This window comes from Camelus dromedarius, chromosome 1 (assembly GCF_036321535.1).
Source record: "Camelus dromedarius isolate mCamDro1 chromosome 1, mCamDro1.pat, whole genome shotgun sequence".
Lineage (NCBI taxonomy): Eukaryota > Metazoa > Chordata > Mammalia > Artiodactyla > Camelidae > Camelus > Camelus dromedarius.
Genome location: NC_087436.1, coordinates 44,070,373 through 44,096,775, shown reverse-complemented (window position 1 = coordinate 44,096,775; position 26,403 = coordinate 44,070,373). Strand labels below are relative to the sequence as shown.

The 26,403-nt window shown below is 34.6% G+C and overlaps 1 protein-coding gene across 1 annotated transcript in view; it reads left to right on the top strand.

Moving 5' to 3' along the window:
* The window catches only part of FAM241A (family with sequence similarity 241 member A), a 31,143-nt gene extending 4,945 nt beyond the window's left edge, over positions 1-26,198 (top strand). Inside the window, exon 3 of the mRNA XM_031462379.2 lies at positions 21,135-26,198. Coding sequence (XP_031318239.2) covers positions 21,135-21,380 — 246 coding nt within the window. The 3' untranslated portion in view covers positions 21,381-26,198. The remainder of the gene's footprint in view (positions 1-21,134) is intronic.
* The last annotated feature ends 205 nt before the right edge of the window (positions 26,199-26,403 follow it).

Here is a 26,403-nt window from a genome sequence, read left to right as displayed (position 1 = left end):
CAATTCCAGCATTAGTATGTAAGAGTGCTGACTGGAAACCATCCATGCCAGCAATTAATAGTATAATTTATAGATTAATCTTTCCCAATTTAGTAAGCAAAAATATTCTTATTCTTGTAGGAAATTGCTGGTGAGGTATACTAATCCCATTCATATATTTATTGAGCATTTGTAATTCTTTTAAATCATGTTCTTTGACGGTTTTTTTCTTTTGGCATTATTATAAGATATTAAACCCATATTTCACATTGATTATAATTATTTTCCCTGCTTGTTATTTACTTTATATTTATGATGTAGTTGATTTAGAAATGCTTTAAATTTTATTGGCCAAAGGAATTTTTTTGGTAATTTCATACATCACACACATGCCACACATATATACATATACACATATGTTTAGAACATTCTTTTGAACCCTATAATCAAAAAATATCCACCAATATTTTCTTGAGTGTGTGTATGTTTATAGCTTTGGTTTTTACTCCATATATTTAATCTCTTTAGAATGACTTTATATGTTGTGTGAGATACAGAACTAATCTTTTTTTTCCCTTAATCACTGAATAATTCACTTTTTCCCTGGCTTTATAATCATTTATAGTAGGTATAAACCCTGAAGTCTACATTAACTTTTTATATTTCTATTGGTATTGTGAAAGGAGTTTCTTTTTTCCACGTTTTTTGCTGCTGGTTTCTAGCTATTGGCTTTTGTATATTTAGCTTTAAACTAGCTACCCTTACAAATTCTTTTATTAATTCTAATACTAGGTAACATAGGTAAAACTAGCTAACATAGGTAAAAATATACTAGTATCTCTTAGACCTGACTCTTTTGCATCTTCTAGGTATGTAATCATCCACTCCATAGGTAAGGTTGATTTTGCTTCCTTTCAGATGGTAATGCTTCATTTCTATTTCTTGCCTTTTGCAATGCTGAAACTTTCAGATTAATTCTGGCTTATAGATATTTAAGTAAATAGATGAAGGAACCTATATAACAGCTGGTTTATCAAAGTATGTTCCACAAGATCATCTAGAAAAAAAAAAATGGCAGCAAAGGGAAGCCGTATGCCTCCTCTTTGATCTATTGTTAAAGCTAGATTCACAGTACATATTCTAGATCTAGGTTACCTAGGTTTGAATCCTAACTCTGCCACTTACTAACTAATTTTTCTTGAACTGGACATAGGAAAGACAGTAAATGAAACCCAGAGCTAACATAGGTAAAAATTCAGACATGGTGATGTTAAAGGATAATTTTCAAAAAGAGGTAAAATTATACTGTTCATTAAATATAAAATGAATGTATGTTAAGGATTTTATGTAACTCATCATTAATGAGGGAACCCAAATGTTACAGCTGATACAAAGGAGAAATTAAAGAATCAGAAATATATAAATGGAGAAAAGATATGTTGAATTTACAAATAGATATTACAAGTTTACAAATGTCCATGAGACTGGCTTTTTCCATTAGCAGGGAGGGAGAGAAGACAGTTGAACCTCTACTGAAACAGAATTTGTTTGCTTCCCTATAGATAAGAATTATTTTGCATTGCTATTGGTTATCTGTAATTTACAGACTTGTAAAATATCTCGAAAGCCATAGAAGCCAAACAGTGTTCTAAACAATACATAGTTTTCCATGGAGACATCCCATAGTTTTTTTTTTTTTTTTTTTTTTTTGCTTATTCTTAAGTCTCTTACAGAAATAAAGAAAAATTTCTGAAATGTGCTACACAGAGTAGATTAATTTGTGAATAGTGAGGGTACTTGATCTCTCCCTTTACAACATCTCGTGCTGTTAGCTAGTATTAATTCTAATCTTCTTCCATGGTAGTACTGTATATATATATTCAGTGTACCTATGGAAATGCATGATTTATATACATGTGAAAAGCAAGGATTGATTTATATTTGAAATTTTTTCTGCTGAGTTATATAACTAAAATTAACCTAATACTAAGATAACTACTGAAAACAAATTTCAATGCGAACAAGTGTTCATATCATCCTAGCATACTTTGTCCATGTGTTGAATGGTTATTGGTATCACAACTTTGTCTACTCAAGAGTTCCACCAGAGAAGAGAAGCATATTTAGTGTAAGCTCTTAAATTTAAAGCAGGGCAAGAATGAAGTGATTTCCTTATAGAGAATTAACCAGTTAGTTATGACCATTTTTGATATCAATAAAAATACTCAATGTAAAACACTTTAGAATAAATATATGAAGAAAAAATTAACTTCATTATTCAGTATGTAAAGTTTTTTTTAATAGTAATATAATGAAAAGGGTATAATGATTCTGCCATTTCTGGATGATATAAATTCCCTTTGGAGTTTAAATGATTTGGAAATCAGTCTTTGAGCACTCTGTATTAGGCTACAGTCGCTCTAACAACCTGGCCATATACTAAAGATATTTTCCTTCTCCATTTGTATCATATGGAACATCAATTGCTTTAACAACTGACTATAGTCATTGTATTATAGACAATTTTCTGCACTTATTATTTGTTTGTTCCTTATTTTTCTAGCTAGCATATATTTTCTTGGTAGCTTTTCATTCACTTATTCAAAAAATTTATTGGGCTACTGTTTTTCTGGGTACTGCTGTAGGCACCTGGGATACAAAGAAATAAACAGAAACAGGCACAAATCTCTCCTCTCATAAACTTGCATTGTTTATGAGATTCACCCATTCCCCCCTCCTCCAGTTTCCTATATTTCATTACTACTACTGTTGTTCCTACTGTAAGCAAATCCAAATCTCTTGTGGAAAGATGAAAGGAAAAAGTTAATTATACACTTAAGTAAATTAATTAGACTTCATCTTTTTAAAAGTATGTTTCTTAAGGAGTACTTATATAATGACCCCCTTATAATGAATTTGTATAAATATTTTGTTTTCTTTTTAATACCTGGTTCAGTTCCTTTGCACTAAGGAATTTAGAGGTTTGCAGTACAGTTTATTGGGAAAAGCTCAGAATTTATAGTCAGAAGACTCTGGTGTTCAAATTTGGACTGGTTGTCTGATTCTGGGGAAGTCACTTGACCTCTAGAGTCTAACAATACCCACTTTACGGTATTTTTGTGAGGAAAAATGCTTGGAATGTGTGTGTTTAACAAGTTATTGGAAAGATGGCTATTAAGCAAAATGGGGAGAAGATTCTACTTAAAATGAAGGGAGGAATCAAATTGAAACCATAGGATTTTTTTCTGAAGAACTTAAAATTATTTCACGAATAATTTTCTCTTAGCCAAGGTATGATTTTAAAAGTGAGAGTCTTCAGCATATAAACCATATAAGCATTAATAAAATCATTAGAATACATGAACCCTCCATCAAGAGAGACTACAGAGTAAGAATAGAAGACAGCCTGCAGATAAGTCCCTGAGAAACTCCAACACAAGCTCAGAGGGAAATGAGCCAGCAAAAGTAGACCCAAAGGACAAAGGAGGTGAAGACATCTAGAATGACTAGCAGGCTTCTTGCTTGTACTTCTGGGCTGTGCCATTGACTGAGGGTTGGGGACCCTAGAGGAAGACCAGTTTTAAGGCAGATGATTATGTGTTTGGTACAGGACATTTTGAGTTTGATGTCCTATAAGACACCTGCATGGAAATGTTGAATATGCAATTGAGCATACAAGTCTAGAAGTCTGAAAAGTTGCCTGAGCTGAGAAAGATAAGAAGGAAACCATGAATCTTTTATAAAAGTACAGGTCATTTTAATTATTAAGGGAGAGTGCAGTAGTGTTTAAAATGGTGATTTGAGTATGTATCCTTCCTTATAAGTGGTTTAATGGCAAGGAGTATGGATTATATGCTTTGTGTATGTCACAGCACTTACCTTGCTTATGGTAGGCATCCAATTATTATTTATTAAATTGAACAAAATTGACTGAAGGATTTATTTTGCAAGCCAGACTGTTCCGTGAGACAGGGACTGTGAGTTAATCAGAATTGGAGTTTAGTAATCAAAGATTAGTGGTACTTGGGGAGGACCTGACACACACCAAGAACTGGAGTGTGGTTTCCTGAAAGTAAGCAGCTGTCAGTCTGGCAAATCAGTCAGTCTGTACAAGCTTGCCCACAAGTAGGGCACCACACATCTTACATAAAATGCAAGTGCAAAACATGCTGAGAGGAGAGGATCATAACTTCAGAATGTGACTACAGACTTTATTACAGTAGGCAGAAAACTTGTCGTCATTTTCACTATATCACTATTTATCCAAAATTAAAACAACTGATATACTCCACTATAAAATAAGGTGGCTTTATGTAGATAAACTGTTTTTCAAAAACTTTCCTCAGTAAGAGATTTCATAAACCTACATACTTTTATTTACAAGACTAGATTCCTACAAATTCTTTAGTGTCATAAATGAGAAGCAATTTTCCCCACTTAATCCAAATAGGTGACTGATAACCCAGTCGGCATTTCATTTCATAAGGATTGCACCACAGTGGTTATTTCAGAATGCAAAGAAAAATATCATCCAAGTCACTGGATGTGACAAAAAGTGCAGTGTATAAAACAAGAAGCTGTTATTTTACAGAACACAATAAACAATTCCCAAACATTGTTATGTAAGTGGCATTTTCATAGCTTTTTAAAAAATTGTTCCATTCATAAGTACTGTTAAATTGACTATGAGACCAAATCTCATTTTAATACTTAGTAAGCAATTAATGAGAAAAAGCTAATAACTTTAAGACAACTTAAATCTAACAAAGATGGTTCATATATTTGCCTAGTTCTGTTAGACATACCAGCCATTTTTATCTTTATCTTTTCAAATATAACATGGGAAAGATATATAATAGCATAAGCAAATAGAATTTTCAAACTTTCATAAAATTATATAATTCCTTAGCCTAAGTACAAACTTAAAACACCTATACTAAAATTCAGTTTCAAAAGGGGACATTATGACAAAGTCATAAATGTTGATGATTCAGTAGATTATGGTCAAGCAACCAGAACAGCAGTGATAGACCCAGTGCTTTTAAGAATCAGTACTTATCTACGTAGTGCTTTAGATTCTGACAGGTGCCTTTGATTTTGTATTATCTTTGCCTTTCGTGGTTTTGTCTTAAAAGGAAGTGTAACTTGCCTAATGCACAAATGTTCCAGTTCCAATTAGGATCCCTAGTTTGCTTCTTTTGCTTTAGGAATGAAAGTATGTTACAGTATAAAATCCATTTCTGTACTTTGATGTATAAATGTGAGTATTTGGGATTATGAATATTGATTAACCCTAAAAATAAATAGCAACGCCTCTAAAAAGGAGAAGATAGAAGAGCAGGAAAGATCTGGAACAATAAATATGAGGAATTGGATGGATAGTTACCAAGAGGTGACTCTCTCCACTTGAGAGTGTAAAGGAGTACCGAGAATGTTGAGACAGCAAGATTTTATGAGGAGGCATTTGAGCACAATTTTTACCAGCAACAACACTAAGCAGCCTAGAAGAAGAAGCAGGGAAATTGGTGGCTGCTGAAAGTCAGAGTGCAGAAGAATATGTGGCTATGAATTCATAGCTGAAATGGTAGACTGTGGGTTCTGAATTGCAAAAAGAAAATAAAGGGCTAAATATATACCTAATCCAAAGGTTTTTAAAATTTATAACTACTTTCTTAATATCTATTTTCACGTATTTGTTTATCACAATATGATACTATCTCCTGGTATTATGCAAATGTAAGGCTCCTGCCCTTTTAAAAGAAAGCAACAAGATCTTTTTTAAAACAGGGCTTTCTTTTGAGAGGTCCAGTGGAATGGTGAAGTAGATTGAGAGAAACAAAATTCTAGTATTTTGTAGGGGAAGACTTTGCAGTCTAAAATCACCCTAAAACTGAATCCAAGCTTGTTTCTATCATTGTTCTTCCGCCTTCACTTTTGTCTCTCCATAATTATAGTCAACCAAAATTATGTTACTTCTGAAGGCAGCTTTTCCATAATCATTGAAGCACATTCCACAATTTTAGAAGTTCATTGTTCATACTACAAAGGCAAGAAAATTTCAAGGGAAAGAAAAGGTGTTTATTTTCTGTCCAGATAAGACACAGGTTTCTCTCTTAACTGGATGCAATTAGATAAATGAAACAAACAATCAAAAATATCTGCCTCAGTAGTGTTCTTTGTGCTCAGTCTTTATGCCAATTTATGTTGCTTTTCTTCTGGGGAGCAGTGGTGGGATTAAGAATTAGATGTTGGTTTCATTTTTATTTTTAAAGAAAGAAAAATTTTTAATCCTGGTCAAATTGTGTTATGGTTGAGACCAGCTGCTATACTGTACAGTGAGCTAAATGTAAACATCACAAAACCATTTTAAATGATTTATTATTTTTGCTATATAACTGAATCAAGACAAGTTAACTGAACTGTTGAAAAACTGATATATTAAAACAAATAGAATGTGAATGATTATAGGATTCATTTTATATTTGTAAGAAAGCATATAGTGTAGGGCTTTAGAAAAGAATGAAAATGAGTCTTCGCTCCACCAGTTATTAGGTGAACTTGACTACAGTACATAATCTCTCTTCTGTTTCCTTTACATTTTGAAGATCAAAGTACTTAAAGCACTGCCCAGCACATAGTAGATATTCAAAAAATATTAGGGCTTTTAAAATTAATAAATATGTTGTGAAAACCATTAAAAACTTTACTTAAACATAATTTAGTTGTTGCTTTAGATGAAGAAGATTAAAAATCAAAAAATGAATCTTTGCAGATAACGAAATGCTGAAGTAAAGATGTTTTAACCACAGAATCAGTTTGTAGTATATCAGTACTATAAACACCTATTCTGTTTTATAACAAGACAAAAGCAGTTGAACACTCCATATCACTTTTTAAAATATCATCTAACTAAATATTTGAAAGCATTCCATTAGTATTTTTGCCAGCTCTCCTGATAAATTTTTTGACTAAATTGACCTTTTTTGAACTAAATGTCAAGCATTTTGTGACTATCAAACATGTCATATTTTGCCTTAAAATATGTTTATTTCATATAAATGTTAACCTTTTTGCTAAGTTGTTAGCTTCTTGAAGTTAAGGATATAGTTTTATTTATCTAATACACCAGGAAAGTTTTGTTGAATTAAATTTGTTCTATAAAGTAGAAGTGTTTTTACAGCAAAATAACTATAAATGTTATATTGAATATACATGATAGCTTAAAGTAGTTTTATTTGTTCTTATGTGTATTAGTATGTTTTTTCTTTGTTTACTTTTTTTGTTCTGGGCTGCCAGAACAAAAAGTTGGGGAGTTAGGAAGGAGGAGATGATTTTAATACCCACAGAGCATTCTTGATTTACTTCTGACATTTCTCATCTCTTACAAACTTTTCCAGAGGGTTCTAAATATTGATAAAAGCATTTTACTATGCTAAAAATTATTTTTAAAAAATAGATTTGGGTGTAAAATTTAATGTGTTGAAAGAAAGCAACTAAAGAGAAAAGCAGGACTATTCTGAGATTTAAATTTTGAGTTAACCTTTCTTAGGCTTAATTTTAAAAAATAAGTTAATTATCAGCTAAAGTAATTGCTAGACTCTGCTGAGCAAAGAAGGAAAATTACCTCTTTAATGGTTGGTATGAGAGGAAGTAAGACAGGAAAAAAAGCCTTTTTTTTTATTCATTTAAACTTTACATGTAAGTAAATATTTAAAGACTTTTAAAGAAGTGGGGTGGCAGGTTAGTGGAAGAACTATATGATTAAATAGAACCTCAGAAGTTGAACTTTTACACTCAGAATTTGATTATCACAGCATATATGAAAAATAATGACTATTCAGTGTGCTTAAGGTCTGAGGGCTGATACCAGAAAATGAGCTGAGTACCATCCAGGATCCCCTGGCTCACCCTTACAGGAATCATCCTTCAATTCACCATCAAAAGTAATTAATGTCCAGAAACAACCATGGCAAGACTTCCAGAACAATGAAGTAAGGAATTCAGCAGACCTTATCCCAGCAAAATAGCAATTTAACTGGTGAAAATTACTTAAAACAAAATAATCGTTTAAAATCTTTAGCAATCAAGCTAAGAGCATACAGCAAATGAAGAAACAGTCATTAAAGACAATCTGCTAAATCTAGATACAGTGATTATTTGTGGCAGTTAAGCCACACCCTAATCCATTACCTCCCCATCACAGTGCCGTGTTGTAGAAGCTCCAGCTCCAGCATGTGTAGCCAAGAAGATGAGGTTCCACTCTCCCCCTAACTCCCAGTCTAGGGCTACAGTTTTCACCCTGGAGGGGAAGACTTTCTCATCCCTTTCCTCCATCCCCTCCCAGCCATGTTACCGGAAGTCTGTTCTAGTAGGTGTGGCAGGAAGGACCAAGTCTCCCTTCTTCAAGCAAATCCCACCCTAGGCACAGCAAGCTGATAACACTGAGGCCCTATTACCTGTCCCAACTCACTACAGGGTATAGGTTCCACACCAGAAGAGGCAAGCCAAGACCAAAGGTGCTCCCCACGCCCAGTGCCTGCTTGTAGAGCAAAGTTGTCACCCTAGGAAAAGAGGGCCCCTCCTCCAAACTCCATGCAGTGGTGCAGGTGTTCTGCCCAGGGAAAAGGCAGACCGTAAAATTAAAGAGTTCTTTGGATCTGCCTGAGAAGATGGACTTTATTTGGAAGAAGGGGTGGGGAACTCCATGCCTAAGGCTGTTGTTGAAAACAGTACAGGTCTTGATGAAGAACAAGTGAGAGGAGGCTGATAGCACTACAATACATCAAAACAACAGAGCATCCAGAAGTTTTAAAGAGAAAACCAGGGGAAGAGTCAGCCATGAAGAACCCTCCTGGGATCATAGTCATCGGAGGATCAGGAAGGCAAGTATGCTTTGCTAGGCTGCACCCACTCAGGAACAATTGTAGCAGGATGTGGTGTAGACTTGAAAGCATTCCCTAAGCTGCGCACAGACCCATCAAAACAGGGCAGAAGCCTCACAGGAACAAGGAGATTAAATATAACCTGTGGCCAAACACTGATTGAACAATAAGCTACTCTGACCGAGGGACAACTCCTAGTAAGCAAGGCTCAAAAATGTCGCAGCCACCTCTGACAGTCTGGAAAATTGTGTTCATGCCCAAGGATATACCCAAGTCTCAGGAAAAGTCAGAGTAGGAACTTAAAGCTACTAGACCTGGCTGTGAATGTAGGGCAAAGAAGTAAAATCTCTGAACTATGATAGCAGTCTCCAAGCTACAGATACAGCCAATGGTAAAGAATAAAAATCAACTGACTAAGGGGCCTTAAGCACAACTTTTAACCAATAAATGGCTAGACAAGCCCAGGGACAACACCTAGGTAATGAGGCTAAAATATTAAAACAAGTAGAAAAAATATGAGTAGGAAAATCAGAGGCTGTACACTGCAGAGGAATAGACTTTACTGAATTAGTTCAGCCAAGTCACTAAACAAATAAACAAGCAAACAACAACAACAACCATCTCCAGATTAGGGGTATGGAATCAGTATCTAATATTGCTAAAATATACCTAAAATGTCCAGGTATTGGCAAAAAAATGATGAAACCTGGAAAGAAGCAGGAAAGTATGATCCACAAATAGGAAAAAAAAAGCAGGCAATAGAAAATGTCTTCAATGGGGCACAGATGATGTACTTGGCAGACAAAGACTTCAGAACAATGATTATAAATACATTCAAAGAACTGAAGGAAACATGCTTTAAAAATGAAAGTATGACAGTGTCTCATCAAATAGTGAATATTCAGAGAAATTTTTTTTAATTAAATGGAAATTCTGGAGTTAAAAGTACAGTAACCCAAATGAAAATTATTTGAGTTGGCAGAAGATAAAAATCAGTGAACTTAAATGTAAAGCAATAGAGATTATGCAATCTGAAAAACAGAAAAAAGAATGGAAAACATGAACAGAGCCTCAGAGAATTGTGGGACATGATTAAGCACACCAACAAACAAATAATGAGGATATCAGGAGAAAAGAGAACAAGACAGAAGAAATCTTCTATGATATAATGGCTGAAAATTTTTCAAACTTAATGAAAAGCATTAAGCTACGCATAGATGAAATTCAGTGAAATCTAAGTAGGATAAACAAAGTGATCTACATCCAGATACATCATGATTAAAACATTGAAAGACAAAGAGAAAATCTTGAAAGCAGCAAGGGAAGAACAACTCATCACATACAAGGAAACCCCAGTAAGATCAATAGTTGATTTTGCCTCAGAAACTTGGACGGAAGGCAATAGGACAACACATTCAAAGTGCTGAAAGTAAAAACCTGTCCATGAACAATCTTATATCCAGCAAAATTACTTTTCAAAAATGAATGTGAAACATTTTCCCAGATAAATAAAAACAGAATTTTTTGCCAGTAGACCTGTCTTACAAGAAATATCAAAGGAAGTTATAAGGATGAAAACATGTGATACCAGACTTTGAATTCACACACACACACACACACACACACACTCTCTCTCTCTCTCTCACACACACATACACACAAACACAAATAGCACTGGTGAAGGTAATCATGTAATTACAAACGATAGTATAATTGCTCATCTTCTCTTGACTGATTTAAAAGCGGTTGCAGAAAACAGTATGTATATAATTGTTGAGCCTATACCGTTGAAATATATTTGACAAGATCAGCACAAAACATAAAGGTGGAAAAAAACTTGTACTGGAGTAAGGAAATGATACCAAATAGTAACTCACATTCTTAGTTAGGAATAAAGAGAAGCAGAAAGGGAGGTTTTGAGAAGACAGTTTGTACACCAGCCAACAAATAAAAGAGATTAGAAAACTGTAAGTGCCTGTTCTTTTCTCTTCTTTTGAGACACTTTCCCACAATTGTTTATGACTAGGAACCAATATCATTTTCCTGATTCCAGGAGTCCACTTACAAGGACAAAGGGCAGGATTTAGAACAGAAGACGTGTGTGTGTGTGTGTGTGTGTGTGTGTGTGTGTTGGGGGAGGAAACATACAAACAGATAAGCCTCTTGAACTATTAACAGTATATAATCTTGCCAAGTCCTATGGTTAATGCAATAATGAAAATATTATTCTGGGGTTTAATTTTTAATTAACTGATAAAGCACTCTTTATTAGTGTTCTTCACATATTGATTTCCCTGGCATGCAGTAATTGGGATCTTCACTGATATTTGTCTCATTACATCTTGCCTAATTTCCGCTAACTATCCATGGAGAATGTGTCCTCCATTTAAAAGGCTTTCCTTGCCCTGCCTCAGAATTTTCCATCTTATCTAAATATTCAGGTTTTGGCTTTATAAATGCTCGTACTTTATGACTAAGCAATAAAGAACCTTTTACATACTGAGTTTTAAAATGGGAATAATATTGCCTATCTACTATAGTGCCATAGTTGTGGAATCATTCTAAAATTCAATCTTGGTTCTTCCACATAATATCTATATATTATGTATCTCTATTTGAGGAAGTAGTCTCAGACTCACCATAATATACCTATCTCATAGGGTTATTTTGAATTTTAAATAGGGTAACATATGAAACAAGGATAGTAGATGTTAACACAGTGTTTGTTACCTTAAGCCTTAACATGTGAGTGGAGACGATGCAGAGGGCAGGGTATGTGACTAGAATAGAGCTCATTTTAGGGGACAGTTAGAAAGTAGGCCAAATTAGTAGAATGGTTACATCAAACACCTTGTAAGATGTTGTAATCTATGATGGAATTGCCTAAAATATGACAGGCACTGAGAATATAAAAGTTAAAGGGGAGGGAGAATTGGAGAAAGCTGGTCAAAAGGTTCAAACTTCCAGTTACAAGATAAATCAGTACTAGGTATGTAATATACACATGATGACTATAGTTAACACTGCTGTATGATATAAATGAAAGTTGTTAGAGTAAATCCTAAGAGTTCTCATCCCCAGGGGTTTTTTTTTTTTCTATTTTTGCTTTCTCTTTTTATTGTATCTATATGAGATAATGCAAACAAATCTTTTATGGTAAATAGCATTTCACAACATGTATAAGTCAAATCAAAAAAGAAAGAGTTAAGAGGGAAAAACATAATTTTTGCTTTTTTTGCTGCTTACAGGCCAGTGAAGAAATAAACATGAATCAGATAATCACACAAGCAAAACACAAAATTCATCTGAGATAAGGATAGCTATGTGGTGTGATAAGTGCATTTAATAAGAAGAGTTTTCTAGCAGAAAAGTCAGGACAGCCTTCCTCAAGATCTGAAGAATGAATAGGAATTAGTAAATAAAGAGAAGAGGGTGGAAAGTACCAGGCAGAGGGAATAACTTCTCAAAAGCTCTGGGTCAAGGAAAGCAGGTGAGTTTGAGAGACTCAAATTAGGACAGGGAGGCTAAAGTAGAGAAAGGGAAGGAGGGGTCAGAGTGTAAGATGAGAACAAGTGAGATAGGTAGGTAGAATCATACAGGAAGAAGTAAGTGGATTAGGGAGATACTTAGAATTTAAGTGTTAAAAGCAGTAGAACCCACTGATAAATTGGATATAGGAAATTAGGAAAAAGAAGGTTTTGCAGATCATTCCTGGGTTTCTGGATTGTAGAAATTAAAGATGGATTTTATTCCTGAGAATCTGTTCATTGAATGAAGACCAGTTTTGAGGAGGAAGATCATAGGTTTGACCTTGGACCTGATGAACATTAAAGTATATTCAAGATATCCAAGTGTAACTGTTGAGAAGGCAGTTGAATATACGGGTGCAGAAGAAGGGTTTGAGCTGAATATAGTATTTAAATAACTGATTTATTGTTGGTAACTGAAACTGTAAGATTTGGATGAGCTTATGTGGGAAGAAAATATGGAAGAAAAAAGAGATGAGGGCTTAAGACCAGAGATTGAGGATCAATATTTAATAGCTAATTGAGGATGATGAACCGACAGAGCAGGCTGAGAAAGATACAGCCAGAGGGATGAAAACAGAACAGGAGGATGTGATATCATATAATTCAAAAGAAAAGTAAAAATGGTTATCATTAATGCTGCTTAGGGGTTGAATAAAATAAGAACTGAAAACTCTCTAACTTATTGATGTGGCAGTTTATTGGTAACCTTTTCAAGGCCTGTTTTGGTGGTATGATGGGGACAGAAGCCAGACTGGAGTAGGTTGAGGTCTGAACAGAAGATTGTTGGGAGCAATTCTCCATGGATCTCTTGCACTGAGAACTTCTGTTCATGACTGTTTTTCAAGGATGTTTGTTAAGTGAACAAACTTGAAAGATAGGAATAGTGTTTCCTTGAGGAATAGATGGCAGATTTGTTTGCTCTCCAATATAATAAAGATGATGTCTCCCTCTGGGACAAAGGTCAGGCAGATTTGCTTACAGCCCGTTATAAAAGATAAGCATTCCCTAAGCTCAGAGTTCCTCAGCTGTGACACAAATCCACTACATGCAGCATCTACCTATGCCACTATCACCCTGTGGGACTTAGGAGGAAACCAGCATCAACATGAAACTTGGGCTGCTTCCTGTGGCATGAGTAATAAAGTCCTTTATCTCAGACCCAGGAGGCTTATGTCTTTTGCCAATATCCATGAAACCATGATAGGCTAACTTGTTAACATGCAAGTAGGATAAAATATCAGTCCCTTCACAGTTCCTGATAAAGATGAAGAACTGGATACAAGCAAAGTGAATTATCTCAAAGAGTTTGATTATGAAGAAGAAAAGGCAAGGCAAAGCTAGAGGACAATGTGGCTTAGATGAATTAAGGGGGAAAGATGTATAAATGTATAAATACTGATGAAAAGGAGCCAATTGAGTGGGGAAGACTGAATAAATATGAGACAGAGGGATAATGGAGAAGGGATACTATAAGGTAGGAAAGGATGTAAGCGTAAGCATGGGTAAGAGGAAGTGGACAAAGATGGAGGAGTACTTCCTTATTTCTTTATTTGTAACAAAAGAGAATACAAGGAAGATGGACATAAACTTTGGCAGTTGATACTTTTAGTATCACAAAGTTAAGGACACTCTGCTGACTGCTTCTTTTTCCTGAGAAATAGAAGGTCCGGTAATTTGCTGAAGGAGAGGGATAAAGACAGGAGTAGGAGGTAGCTCAAGATTTTTAAAAGAAGAGATTTGAAGTAGTCTTTGTAGAGAGCAGAGAAAAAAAAAAAAAAAGAGGTGAGCAGAGAAATGAAGAAGGAATGTATTTGAGGATCTGTTTAGTGTTGTCGTAAACTATTGGTACCCTATCGTGTGACTTTCCAGAGCACCACACTCAGGTGCAGACACAGAAAATAATTGTTACTCCGAGATTAGGGTTTTGCCCTATGAGACAAAATTGTTTAAAATTTTATTAAAATTAGGGTCATAGAGCTCAAGCTGAATGAGGAGACTGAAGAAGGAAGAGGGTAAGTGGATTGAGAGAAGTTAGAGACTGGACTACAATCCTAGTGAAGTCGAAAAACAGTCAATGGAGTACAGGTATTCCCTGCTTTTTAAAAATTTGCCTTCCACCACTTCACTTTTATGAAAGACCTTCATTAGTTTGTTCCTGCTTTCAATAATCAAAAGAAGTCCAAAGAGGATTTTGCTTGTAAGAAAAAAAGGTGTAAAGGGAAAAGAGTGCTCAACATTTGTTTTGCAGTGAGCTGTTACAGAAACAGCATACATCCCAAGTAGCTATAGAGGGACCCCACCAAACTCCTTTCCGGGGAACTACACTCAGCATCTCAGCATCAGGCCACCATAGCTTTGAATTGTGTCTGTGAGCATCTGTGCTTTTTCTCAGTTTGTTTTATGTATCCATTAGCAAGATGTGTCCTAAGAGAATTGCTTCTTCGCTTTACTCCATCTTGACTTACGAAAGGTTTCATAGGAACACGCTACTTTTGGATAGCAGGTGAAACGTATAGTTGAATAAACAAGTTCAAAGGAGAAGAGGTTGCAGAAAGAAGATTTAGGAATTATTCATTCATTCATTTCTTCATTTAATGAACCTAAATTCACAGATTACTATGTGCTACCTAAAAATTGTCTCCCTTTTGCTCATTATACATCTTGAAATGTATACTGAAATAAATTTACCTTCCCAGTTAGGATTTCCATGGGCTTGGGATATTGAGTCTGGCTCTGCTTGATAGCTAGGTAAGGTTAACCTAAAGTGACAAAAAGAAATCAGCATCTTAGCTTTTACTCTGTATCCTTTTGTGTTATCTGAATATTTATAATAACCATGTATCCATGTATTCTTATGTAGTTTTTTAAAACTTTTAGAAAGTTATATCTAAAAATTTCCACTTGCATAACCCTCATTATTTTTTTACTATTATTAATACATTTATCATGTTCATTATTGCTAGTACAATAAAACAGTAAAACCAAATTAGTGAGGAAGTTGTGCACTATAGTTAAGAATGCAGGCTTTTAAATTAACTAATCATACTTATTATAATAAATGAAGATTAAATGGCATAATGAATATAAAGTGCTTAACACAGTATCTAGCATATAGTAAACATTCAGTTAATGGTAGCTCTTAATATTTTTTTATCATCATCATCATGTATAGTCAGAACTCTTGGTTCCAAGTGACAAAACTTCAACTTTTAATAGATTTTACAAAACAAGAATTTAGTGGCTCATGTTATTTAAAGAAAAAAAAAAGGCAGATGCACTAGCTGGATTCAAGTATTCACACAACATCAACTATGTCATTTCTTGGCTTTACTTTATATTGGCTTCATTCATAGCAAGCTTTCCCCTTATTGTAATAAGATGCCCTACATCTTACCAGCTAACCAATAGCAGTGGGGGAAAAAATGTCTCTTTTTCAATAGTTACAGCAAAAGTTTTAGGTAGAGCTTTCACTGGCTTGTCTTGGATTGTAATGCTCATTCCTTAACTAATCACATGCCCAAGGAAATGAAATGTTCTGATTGGCCAGGCCTGGAACTAGGGAATAGGGACATATTCAGCCAAAAGACATGGACCAAGAGTGGGTAGGGGAAGGTTTCCCCAAAGTTAAATCAAGAAATACCAGCAGAAGAAAGTAGAATAAAAAGCACACAGGCAAAAATAGCAGATTTCCAATACTGTATACGGGAAAGCAATTGAAAGTCAATCTTAAATTGTCACCCAGTCAGTAAAAGCCTGTTTATAGACTGTAGCTTGCACTCTTCTTAAAGTGAATAAGCAGGTTCTGCCACACTAATGTGCATGGATTATTCCGTAAGGTAAGGATGTGCCATAGAAAACATCCCCCCTCTACTTCTATATAATTAAATTGTCATAACACTTAAGAAAAACACAACTGAATTTAATTATCATGAGAAAGATGATCACTAAGGTATTTATTCTCTCAGACAGCATATTACAACAGAAAGAGATTAGAAATAAAAATCACAAAACATAAATTCGACCGAAAGTATAGTAATAGTAGTTACCGTATATTGAGTGATTATTGTGTGTATTCTAAAAGCTTTTCATGTTTCCTTATTTTATTATCACAACTCTATGAGGTAGATAAATGCCCCTTTTATACATAAGAAAACTGAGGGTCAGTGGTTAAGTAATTTGCCCTGTCTACACGACAGAGAAAGATTTGAATCTATCCTCTTTGCTTTCAAAACTTGTGTTTTTTGTTAAGCTGTGTGACTTAACCTCTTATTTTTTTGTTTCTAAAGTGAGAGACTTTGATTTAATTATCTTTACGGATCCTTCTCTCCTAAAAATCCTACAATTTATTTAAGGATTCACCTTTAATTTCTCGTCACTAATTCTGTGTTCTTTTAAGAAGGATTTTCAATCAATTCTAACACCCCTATGTCATTAATTATGGACAAAAATAATAATATTACTATTTTGGTGAGAATCCTTTTTAATGTGCATGTCATAGTTAGTACTATTATATGACCATGAAGGAAACTGTGCATTTGATAAATGTTCTTCCATTGGGACCTCACATACAAAGAATAAAATTTGGCAAAGACATAAAGTGATTAATGGTAGAACAGGGGTTGGGGGAATGCCATTTGCATTTCTGCACTGGTATATTGTTTTATGGGTGAAGTGTTTCTGTATGTGTCTGTGGTTGATTTTTAACCGTATTGCAGCTGTGCTAAGCATTTCTCTTAATTCTTTCTCTTAATTCTCTTAAGTCTTTTTTCACAATTGAATCTGAATTCTAGTCTTCAATACCTCGAAAGGGCTATGAAAAATGTACTAAACTGCTGCAAATAGCTTTACCTTGTTTAAATTTTTATACAAGATGAAAATAAAATTTTGAGCAATTTTATGCTGAATAAACTCACCTTCAAGTATGCTATAAACAGTGAAGAAAGATATAAAACAAAAAACAAAAAAAAAGATAGTGATATTCATTTCACTGTCTTAAATGTACTCATTCTATAAAAAAGGAAAATGTGTTTACATAGCTTTTCTTTTTTCAGAGATCAAATATGTAAGGGAGCTAAAGAATGTAGGACTGTGGTATTGAGGGGATACCCTGGATACAGAAAATACTGTAGTAAGATTGACTATAATGTCAGTGATCCAAGAATGCTGCCTTTTTTCTCTTCCATGTTTTTAAGTGTCTTTCCTTTAGGATTATTTGAACCCCCATCCAATTAACTGCTGGATATCTTTGTTTCGACAGAACTTCATTTGTGAAGAGATGCCACTTGTAGGCATTCTTCTAGTGACTTTGCCTTTTTCCTCTTCTTTAGATTACCCAGATTAAGAAGTGCTTCAGTAAAGTGACAGAGTTTTAGTAATTATTTTATCTGGCTCATACATACTTAGGGGTTCATTGTAGTACTTTTTCTAATGTTGTGGGTTTGAAAGTTTTCACATTAAAAAAAAGAGAAGCAGCAGGCTGCAGCAGCCACAGCACACCCAGACCAGTCCTTATTGGGTTTTCCACTTCTAATCTCTGCCCCACCAGCTGTTCCCAGGATCTGAGATGGTGTGATTCACTGCTGCCTCCCCACTTGGCCTCCAGGAGTTAACTAATTGCCTATTTTGACTTAAGTGTTGCAACACCTACTTCTTCCCCTGAAAAACCCACAAGCAGAATGTAGAAGAATTTAAAGTAAATCTTCAGAAAAAACTGCTTCAGATTAGGGTACTTACTTTGTACTGAAACCACAAAAACACTGAAAAAGTCTTAAAAAGGCTTCAGTAACAACAGAAAACCCCAAAGTACAAAATAAGTGCATAGATTAAAAGAAATTGGAGGTAGTAAAAAAGAAAAAAAACTTGAATAAAAAAATGAAAAAAAGAGGCCAGAAATGATACAATTCTAGACCCTGGAGTAAAAGAGAGAGTTGAGAGACCAGAAGAATTACAAACTAAATTAAGGACTCTTCAGGTTCTATTGTAAAGAAAAGAAAGGCTTAATCTCAGGAAAGAACAAGATTTTTTGTTTTTCTTTTTTAATGTGGTATATTCTCACAGAACATATTATAAAGTATGGGAAGCTGAGAAAAATAAAACTGACCTAATTTTAGCACGAGTGAAGGAAAAAATAATTTAGAAGTTAAAATACAAAAAATAAGGAAGGGTTAACAAATAAATTATAATTCAAGAGGATATTATCAGTATCAAAAAGGGTTCATATAAATTCCATTTTGTGGGTTAGAAAAACTGAAGCTCAGGAAAGTGAAGTAATTTGGTCAAGGTCACACTCAGTGTAAATGTTTGAGCCTGGATTTTATCTCCCTAGGTATCTCCACAGCATTTTGTTTTTCTCACTTTTTTTTTTTTTTTTGGTAAAAATGAAAATCGAAAAGTAAGTTATTAAATTATATGTACTTATAACTCAAAAATATTTCCTCCTTAGACTTAAAATGTAGACTTAAGAATGATGACCCATTGAGTCTCATTTTTTCTACTATTTCATCAATGACACTGTGCTCTACATAAATTACTATTATACAGGAAAAGACCAGCTTAAAGTCATATTGAAAATCATTTTGTCTATTGCAAATAAAAATTAGATTTCATCACTCTCTTTCTTTAAATATGTATTTTATTTTATTTTATTTTTAAATATGTATTTTAAACTGTATGTGTAGGATAGAGAAATTTTTAATGATGATATTTTTAGTTATTTACTTACTGATTTCTGAAATGATTAAGCTCTGGCTTTTACTAAAGGAATCTAGGTTTGATTCATATGTTTGAAGAGTGCCTCAAGTTAAGCTAATTAACTTTTTTTGGCATAGACAACATACTTAATGGCATTTAATACTTACTTGTTAATATGTGAAACCCTATACCTAAAGCTTTTTTTAAAACATGAGTAATTTTCCAACTTGCACCTACTATGAGCAAGTAGATATTCAATAACTAATTACTGATTTGAATCATCACTCCTAGGATAAATTAGATTTAATAAATTATAATTACCACTATGTCACCTACATGACATAGTTTTGCTTTTGTGACTATATTACGGTCTAGTGAGAAGAGAGAAACTATATCAATTATTTTAACAAAGATAATCTAATACAAAGAATTGTTAAGTGAGCACTGAAGAATAGAAAAGACAAAAAGAAAACATTAAGGTCATGATATCCAAAGATGGTAAAAAAAAAAAAAAAAAATCATAAGCATCTCCTGGAAAGTTGTTAGAAGAATAAATTCTCAGACTCCAAGCCTTACTTGTGGCTGACTGAATCAGAAACCTTGCTGGTGGGCCAGCAATCTGTGCGTAAAAGCCTTCCAGGGGATTCTACCTTATGCTAAAGCTTAAAAACCACTGCACTAAAGTAGGCTAAAGTGCCACTGATAGTAACAACAGGAAGAAGCTACCACTCCTAAGCCTGGGGAAGCAAAGAAAAGAGGTGGAATTACTAAAACTGAGAAGACTGGGGAAGGCCCCATCCATGGAGCTCAGACTTCCAAGAACTGATCACTGCTCACCTAGTGCTGGTTTCTGACTCAAAGAAGGGACATCATAGACCTGGGAAGCAGGTATCTGGGGAAGAGGAACTCACGAGTTTGATCTGGTATCTCAAGAAGGCACATTGAGAGTGATTTTGCAAGTGTTGAGAAGCCACCAGATGGAAATCAGTGGCTGCTACTGGAAGGTCCTACCACCGCCAGAGTAAACTATTGCTAGAGTGAGACTGACAGGACCAAGAAACCCATGAGAGGCCAACAAGAAAGAGCAAATCCCTTCTTCCTTCTCCAGCTGTGCAGTGTCTCTCTAGTTCCTCTATTGGCAGAGCCTAACAGGGAGCCAGATATGTCTGCAGGATTCCAAAGGGTGGGTTTGAAGCTGAGAGACTGTAGCTTAATAACTAACATGAAAGCCTTAATTGTTGTAAGACTAAGAGGTAATAGAAATAGTATATAATTTTTGGTATGTTTAATTGGGTACACATCAGCATTTTCTGGGGAACTGACCTCTACATGGACTTTTGGGTTTATTGTACAAAATGCTTCCTACCTGGAAACTATAGGTTTCTTCTGATGAGATTAATAAGAGGCATTTAGGACTTTTGTAGAATTTGGACAGGAAACTATGCAAGATCCTACACTGAAGTGTTCTTAGCTCTCCAGCTAAGACTGAAAGATCACAGCAGTAACAGCTGAGGATTGCTTACAGTAGCAGCAAGCCCTGCTCCAGTCAGCTGAGGCTAGGTTCCATGAAGTCTCAGTATCAAAAGGAGTGGTCTAAAAAGAAGCTTACTTACCAGGATAGAGCCATCCAGGGCCCTGCCTCAAAATAGAGGAAAAAGGTGGTTCTGAAATCATGGTCACTGACAAGAGCAATATGAACATGAGTCTTCATTTAAGAAGTTGTCTTTGTGCAATTCTAGGAAACTAGAAAGTGAATGGAAATGAATCAGCTATATCCTTCATCTTGTAAATCATCTCGTTGAGGGTCCAGTCAATGTTGATTCCGTAGAAATCAGTAAGTCAGTGCTCTCCATTTTCTTGGGCACAGACACAGTTGTCCTATATGACAATCAAAAGGACAATTCCCAAGTATTATTGAATGATTATCAGAAGTATGACCAGTATATACTTGGGAAGATTAGAAAAGATCTATGACAGTTGTTATTCTTAAAGACCTTCATCTATTTCTCATTTTATGTTTATGTTTTGTTTTGTCTTGTTTTGTTTTTTAAAGGATATTGAAGAATCACAAAACCACACTGGCGAGCCTGTTGGAGATGACTACAAAAAGATGGGAACACTTTTTGGTGAACTGAACAAAAACCTCATCAACATGGGCTTCACAAGGATGTATTTTGGAGAACAAATTGTAGAACCAGTAATAGTCATTTTCTTTTGGGTTATGCTGTGGTTCCTTGGCCTACCAGCCCTTGGACTAGTTGCTATTCTCTGCCTTGTCATTATTTATGTGCAACAGTAAAATAGGGCCAAATGAACTGTTGTTTGACATTTGGTAGCCATATATGTAATTAGTGAAGTTCTATATTTCACTACATGAAGGCTGAAAAGTTTGCCTTGTTTCAAATTGTGTGCTGTTTTGTAACTAAATTTGTAAGTTGATGTTGTTTAAAATTAAACTCAACTCTTGATTATTATAGGGTTGAATATATATTTTGTAACTTACTCAAAATTATCTGCTGTGATCTGTGCCCACTTTCAGACACCCCTATTCCCATGACAGATCTTAAATAACACCAAAAGTGAGCAGGGAAAATAGAATGTGAAATTCAAAATGGGCAATACAGGTCTTGTAAAGAGCTCCAATAAAACATTTAGAAGAAAAAGGATGAAACAAGGAGCTAAAAATAAGTTTTAATTGGAGAATTGCTCCCCACCAACCCCCACCAAAGAAAACCCGTATTATTTGGAAGTAATTTGGATTTCTGTTGTCCCTGCTCAGCCCAGACCAATGTAAATGATAATTACTATACACTACCTTAACATTTTGATGAAAATCAGTAAAGCTAGCATATTTTCTAAAGATTGAAAAGAAATATATTTATTATTGTTGGAGAAACGTCCCAAGTTAAATGTAACCTTTTTATAATGTAATACTTGGGCTTGGAATCACTTCAGTATATCATTTGAAGTTTTAGACAATTTTGGTGCTAATTACTTTTTGTGAATTTTTAAAGTCTCATAAGCCAGGTCCATAGTTGGCTACACCCCATGGTAATGCTATATATTATTGTATCTAACCAGTTGTGTATTTTCCTAAAGAGACATTTCATTGTATTTTTTTCAGAAATTTACATTTTATAGTTCTTTTATAGCAATTATTGTAAGATTTTAAAAATCTACTTCCTATGTTGGCATGGATTTCCCCCCCCCCCCAAAGTTGGTTTGTATTATGGCTGAAATTCTTTACTATTCTTTTTTTAAAAATCAGCTCATTTTCTTTGATATCTGTATTAGGAAGTAGAGTATTACGTATAAAACCAAATGCTTAAGTTTGGAACTCAACAGCCAATTGTATAATATTCCTTTAAGGCTAAAGCCAAATGAGTAATTGGCCCCAGGCATGTTATTAATGTCTTAATTCAGCACTTTGGGGTTTTATATTGAAATAAATATTTCTTTAAATACACTTAGAAAATGGAAATGGCTTGTGACAGTTTGAATTTTGTTAGAGAACCTAAAATCTTTACACTTTCATCTCAAAGAGTTTCTATGTAGACAAAAAAGAGGTAGTTAAGATAATTAGAAATTCAAGTTAAATAAGAGGACTTGGGACAATAGGGCATTTTTAATCTTTGGCAGGGCAATAACCAAAGTGTGTAAAGTGTTTACTCTTCTACTTTATAAAGTTTTTACCCAATCCTGTTTTTAAAATTTATTGTACAAGTTCTCACTGTCTTCCATTCTGAAGCAGAAAATTGATGAAAATGTTCAATTTAGATTTCTAAAATTAGAAAATCCCAAATAAAAATACCAGAGAGCACTAAAAAGTTTGTGCATTTGTATAAATACATATCTTTTACAGTCTGACTTAGAAAGAAAGACTTGTACTATATCATTGTGTTTTTATTGGGTTTGCAATATTTTTATAGTAACCTTTATGAACTCGGTATAAGTGCAAATTATTTGAAAAGGTCTCTTCGTTTGTGTGCAGTAGAATTGCAAGGTTTTTAATAGAAGTCATGAGATTTTGTATATCTACATTAAATATTCAAAAGTGCATTTTTTCTAATACTACCAGGAATTTTAATTTCCTCTTGGAATGTAAAAAAGATAGTGTGTATAACAGCTCTGGTTCCACCAGTGTCTAATATTGAAAATATTTTAAAATTAACTTTTAATGGTAATTATTTAATATACTGTCAATTACTATGTATCTGCACACTGCTGTTAATAGGGTATATATTAAATTCTATAAAGAAATGAGACATTTTGCTGCTCTTCTTTCTGCACATATTATTAGTTATAGTAGTATGCCATCAAATTATTTGCTTTTATAGGGAAAAAACAAACTTTCTTATTTGATGGAAATAAAATATTTTCTTTGATGAAATATATTAGAATGCAGATTATACTGACAGCCTCAAATGAAGAGAAATTGGTCATTTCTTTGCTTCAAGGTATAAGGAATTAGATCGAACATAATTCTCAATTTTTTCAATCTCAGATACAAGCCAATTTTAGAAACTATTATTGCTATGAATAAGAGCTAGAAGTCACAATGCTGTATTATTAGATTATTGGTGTATATATCGCTCATACTGCCAGCCCTTAATTCAAAGGGAAAAGGTCAAGACCTACAAATAAGCTGACTATAGATGAATAAATCCATTTTCATTAAAGTAAAAACTCAGTATTTTGTAGAATTTAGTTCTCTCATATCTTAAGCTATCATGTATAAGGTAGTTTCCCATTCCTGGCCACCAGTCAGGTCATTCTTGGTCTCGTAGTGTGCTGGTGTCAGCTTGCATTGGCTTGCAGGAACCAACTGTATACATTTTTTTCCCTACTCTGCCTTCAGTGACATCAAGTTGGTAGCTTGAAATTGTGTATGGGGGCAATATTTACACTAGAAAATTGCAAACACGACAAACTAGGACTCTTTTTCCCTGGCAAGCCAATTGTTAAACATATATCAGCACACCACTGATTAGCCTGGGAGGCCGCATTTCCCTTCTACTCCTACAAATATAAAAGAAGCATATAAAGGCAAGTCCCCATCAACCCATCCAAAACTGTATTTGTATTTTTTCCTTGTGAGAAATATGAACCATGACTGTCTTCTGACCAACATATATCTCTATTTAATCACATGTTTTGATCAGAGAAAATCTCTCTGGGATGTCACTGAGCTGCAAATCCACTATAGACTATCCAGATGATCAGGAAATAAGAAACAGTTACAGAGCTGATGGAGGGCAAGTTACAGCAGAAGTAAAGGTCTGTTGTCAAGTAGAAAGCACAAAATAATCAAAGCTATGTATTGAGCAATCAAGGGCTGTTTGGTTTTGTAGATTATATTTTAACAGTTATTTTACAAATGTTTATTGACTTCAATTTATTTTAAATGTTTTCATTCCCAATTAAGAGCTTTACAAAGGTGAAAGAAGAGAAAAAAATCAAGATTTTTATACCTGTTAGTACTTCTAGCACTACACTTGGCCAAGGAGAATATAAACTAATGCACAAATTATGGCTTCAGGATTATTGCTAGACTGAGGGTATTTTTAAGTCCTCTTTCTCTGCACTACCCTTAATCTTTGGTGTCTCAGCCTGTTCTCTCATCACTCTACACATTGCCTTGGGCAATACACCACTCCCATGGCTTTAGTTACCGTTTCATACTAACAGCTCTCCAGTCTGCATCTCCAGTTCAGAGAGTTCTATACAGAATACAAGATCCATACATTCACTTGCTTGCCCAACATTTGTACTTGCTTATCCCTTAGTACCCCAAATTCAATACATCCAAAAAGGGAACTCAGCAGCCTTCTCCCAAATCTTTTCTTCTTCCTGTGTTTCCATTCTCAGCAAATGACACAATCCTCTCCTACACTGCCCACATATAGCCAATCACCAAGCCCTGTCTCTTTTACTTCCTAAAAATATCTTTAATCTTTCCACTTCTCTCCATTCCTGGTATCACTGACTTATTCCATACCATCATACATTGATTGCTATCAGAATCTTCCTTGGTCTCCTTGCCTTTGTTTTCCCACTTTATAGTCAGAATAATCTTTCTAAAATGTATGTCTGATTTCCTGGGCCTAAATCTTTTCAATGGCTTCGTGTTGCAATTATGATAAAATCCTTACTGCTTCATATGTTTTACAAGACCCTTCATGAACTGGTTCTTGTGTACCTCATCTCCCTGTACCACCACCCTCCCTTTCCACTATATTGCTTTTGTTTTTCAGTTGAGGGAGACACACTTTCTCACTTCCAGAATTCTGTGCATGCTCTACCTTCTTTCTTGAACCCTTCACCACCAAACTGACCAACATCTCCACAGCTTTAAGGCCTCAATTTAGACATCATGGCCTCCGGGAAAATTTCTGCGACTCTTTCAAATCCAGTTTCGGTACTTCTTGTGCTTTCAGAGGACTCTGTATTTCTCCTGTCAACATTTGTCATGCTATATTGTAAATGCTTATGGTCACTTCTTCCATTAAACAACAGGCATCACGGCAGAAAACATGTCTATGGTGTTCATAACTGCATTGCCTAACACGATGCGTGGCATACAGTATGTGCTTAAAACTCTGTCAAATGAATAAATAAATCAGCTTCATTTATTCAGTGTATTAACAAAGAAAATCTAGAGTTTAGAAGTTTTTGACTGCAAAATGTACTTACTGTGCATAAAGAGAGTGGATTGATGTATACGTTCTTTATAAAGTTTATTCACTTTTGATGGAAGAATATTGCTGTTATTTGCATAAATACATAGTATTGCTACTATATGCTTGCACTTTTTAGGAGAAAATGTATTTTCAATGCTGTGCTTGGTAGAGTCACTATTTCTCCAGGATGCATATGGTCACTCATGCTACCTAAATTACATATTTTTCCAGTATTTTTCAATAGACCTTTATCTACTAAAGTTTAAATTTTTTTTAATCTCCTAAGTGTGAGCAGGAATTTTGAGCTATCTAAGCTTGGTACTTTAGGCTCCATAATAATTCATTACTAGAATGTCCTAGTAGCCAGGATCATATATGTTAAATAATATGTATATAGAATACTTTGTTATTCTTTCTAATAAATAATACTTTCACAACCCTGCATTCTGAGTCTCCCTTCCGAATCCTATATAGTGTGTTCCACTTATCAGTTAATTGGTGACACATCAAGTGTCACCTGAGAGTGAACAGAGCTTTATTCTCCTCATCCCCACTGCTGGAGCAGAAAGCCAAGGCCTGCTATGTGTATTGCTTCCCAGGCAATAGAATGGTGGAAAAATCCAGATCAAGATCAACCTAGGC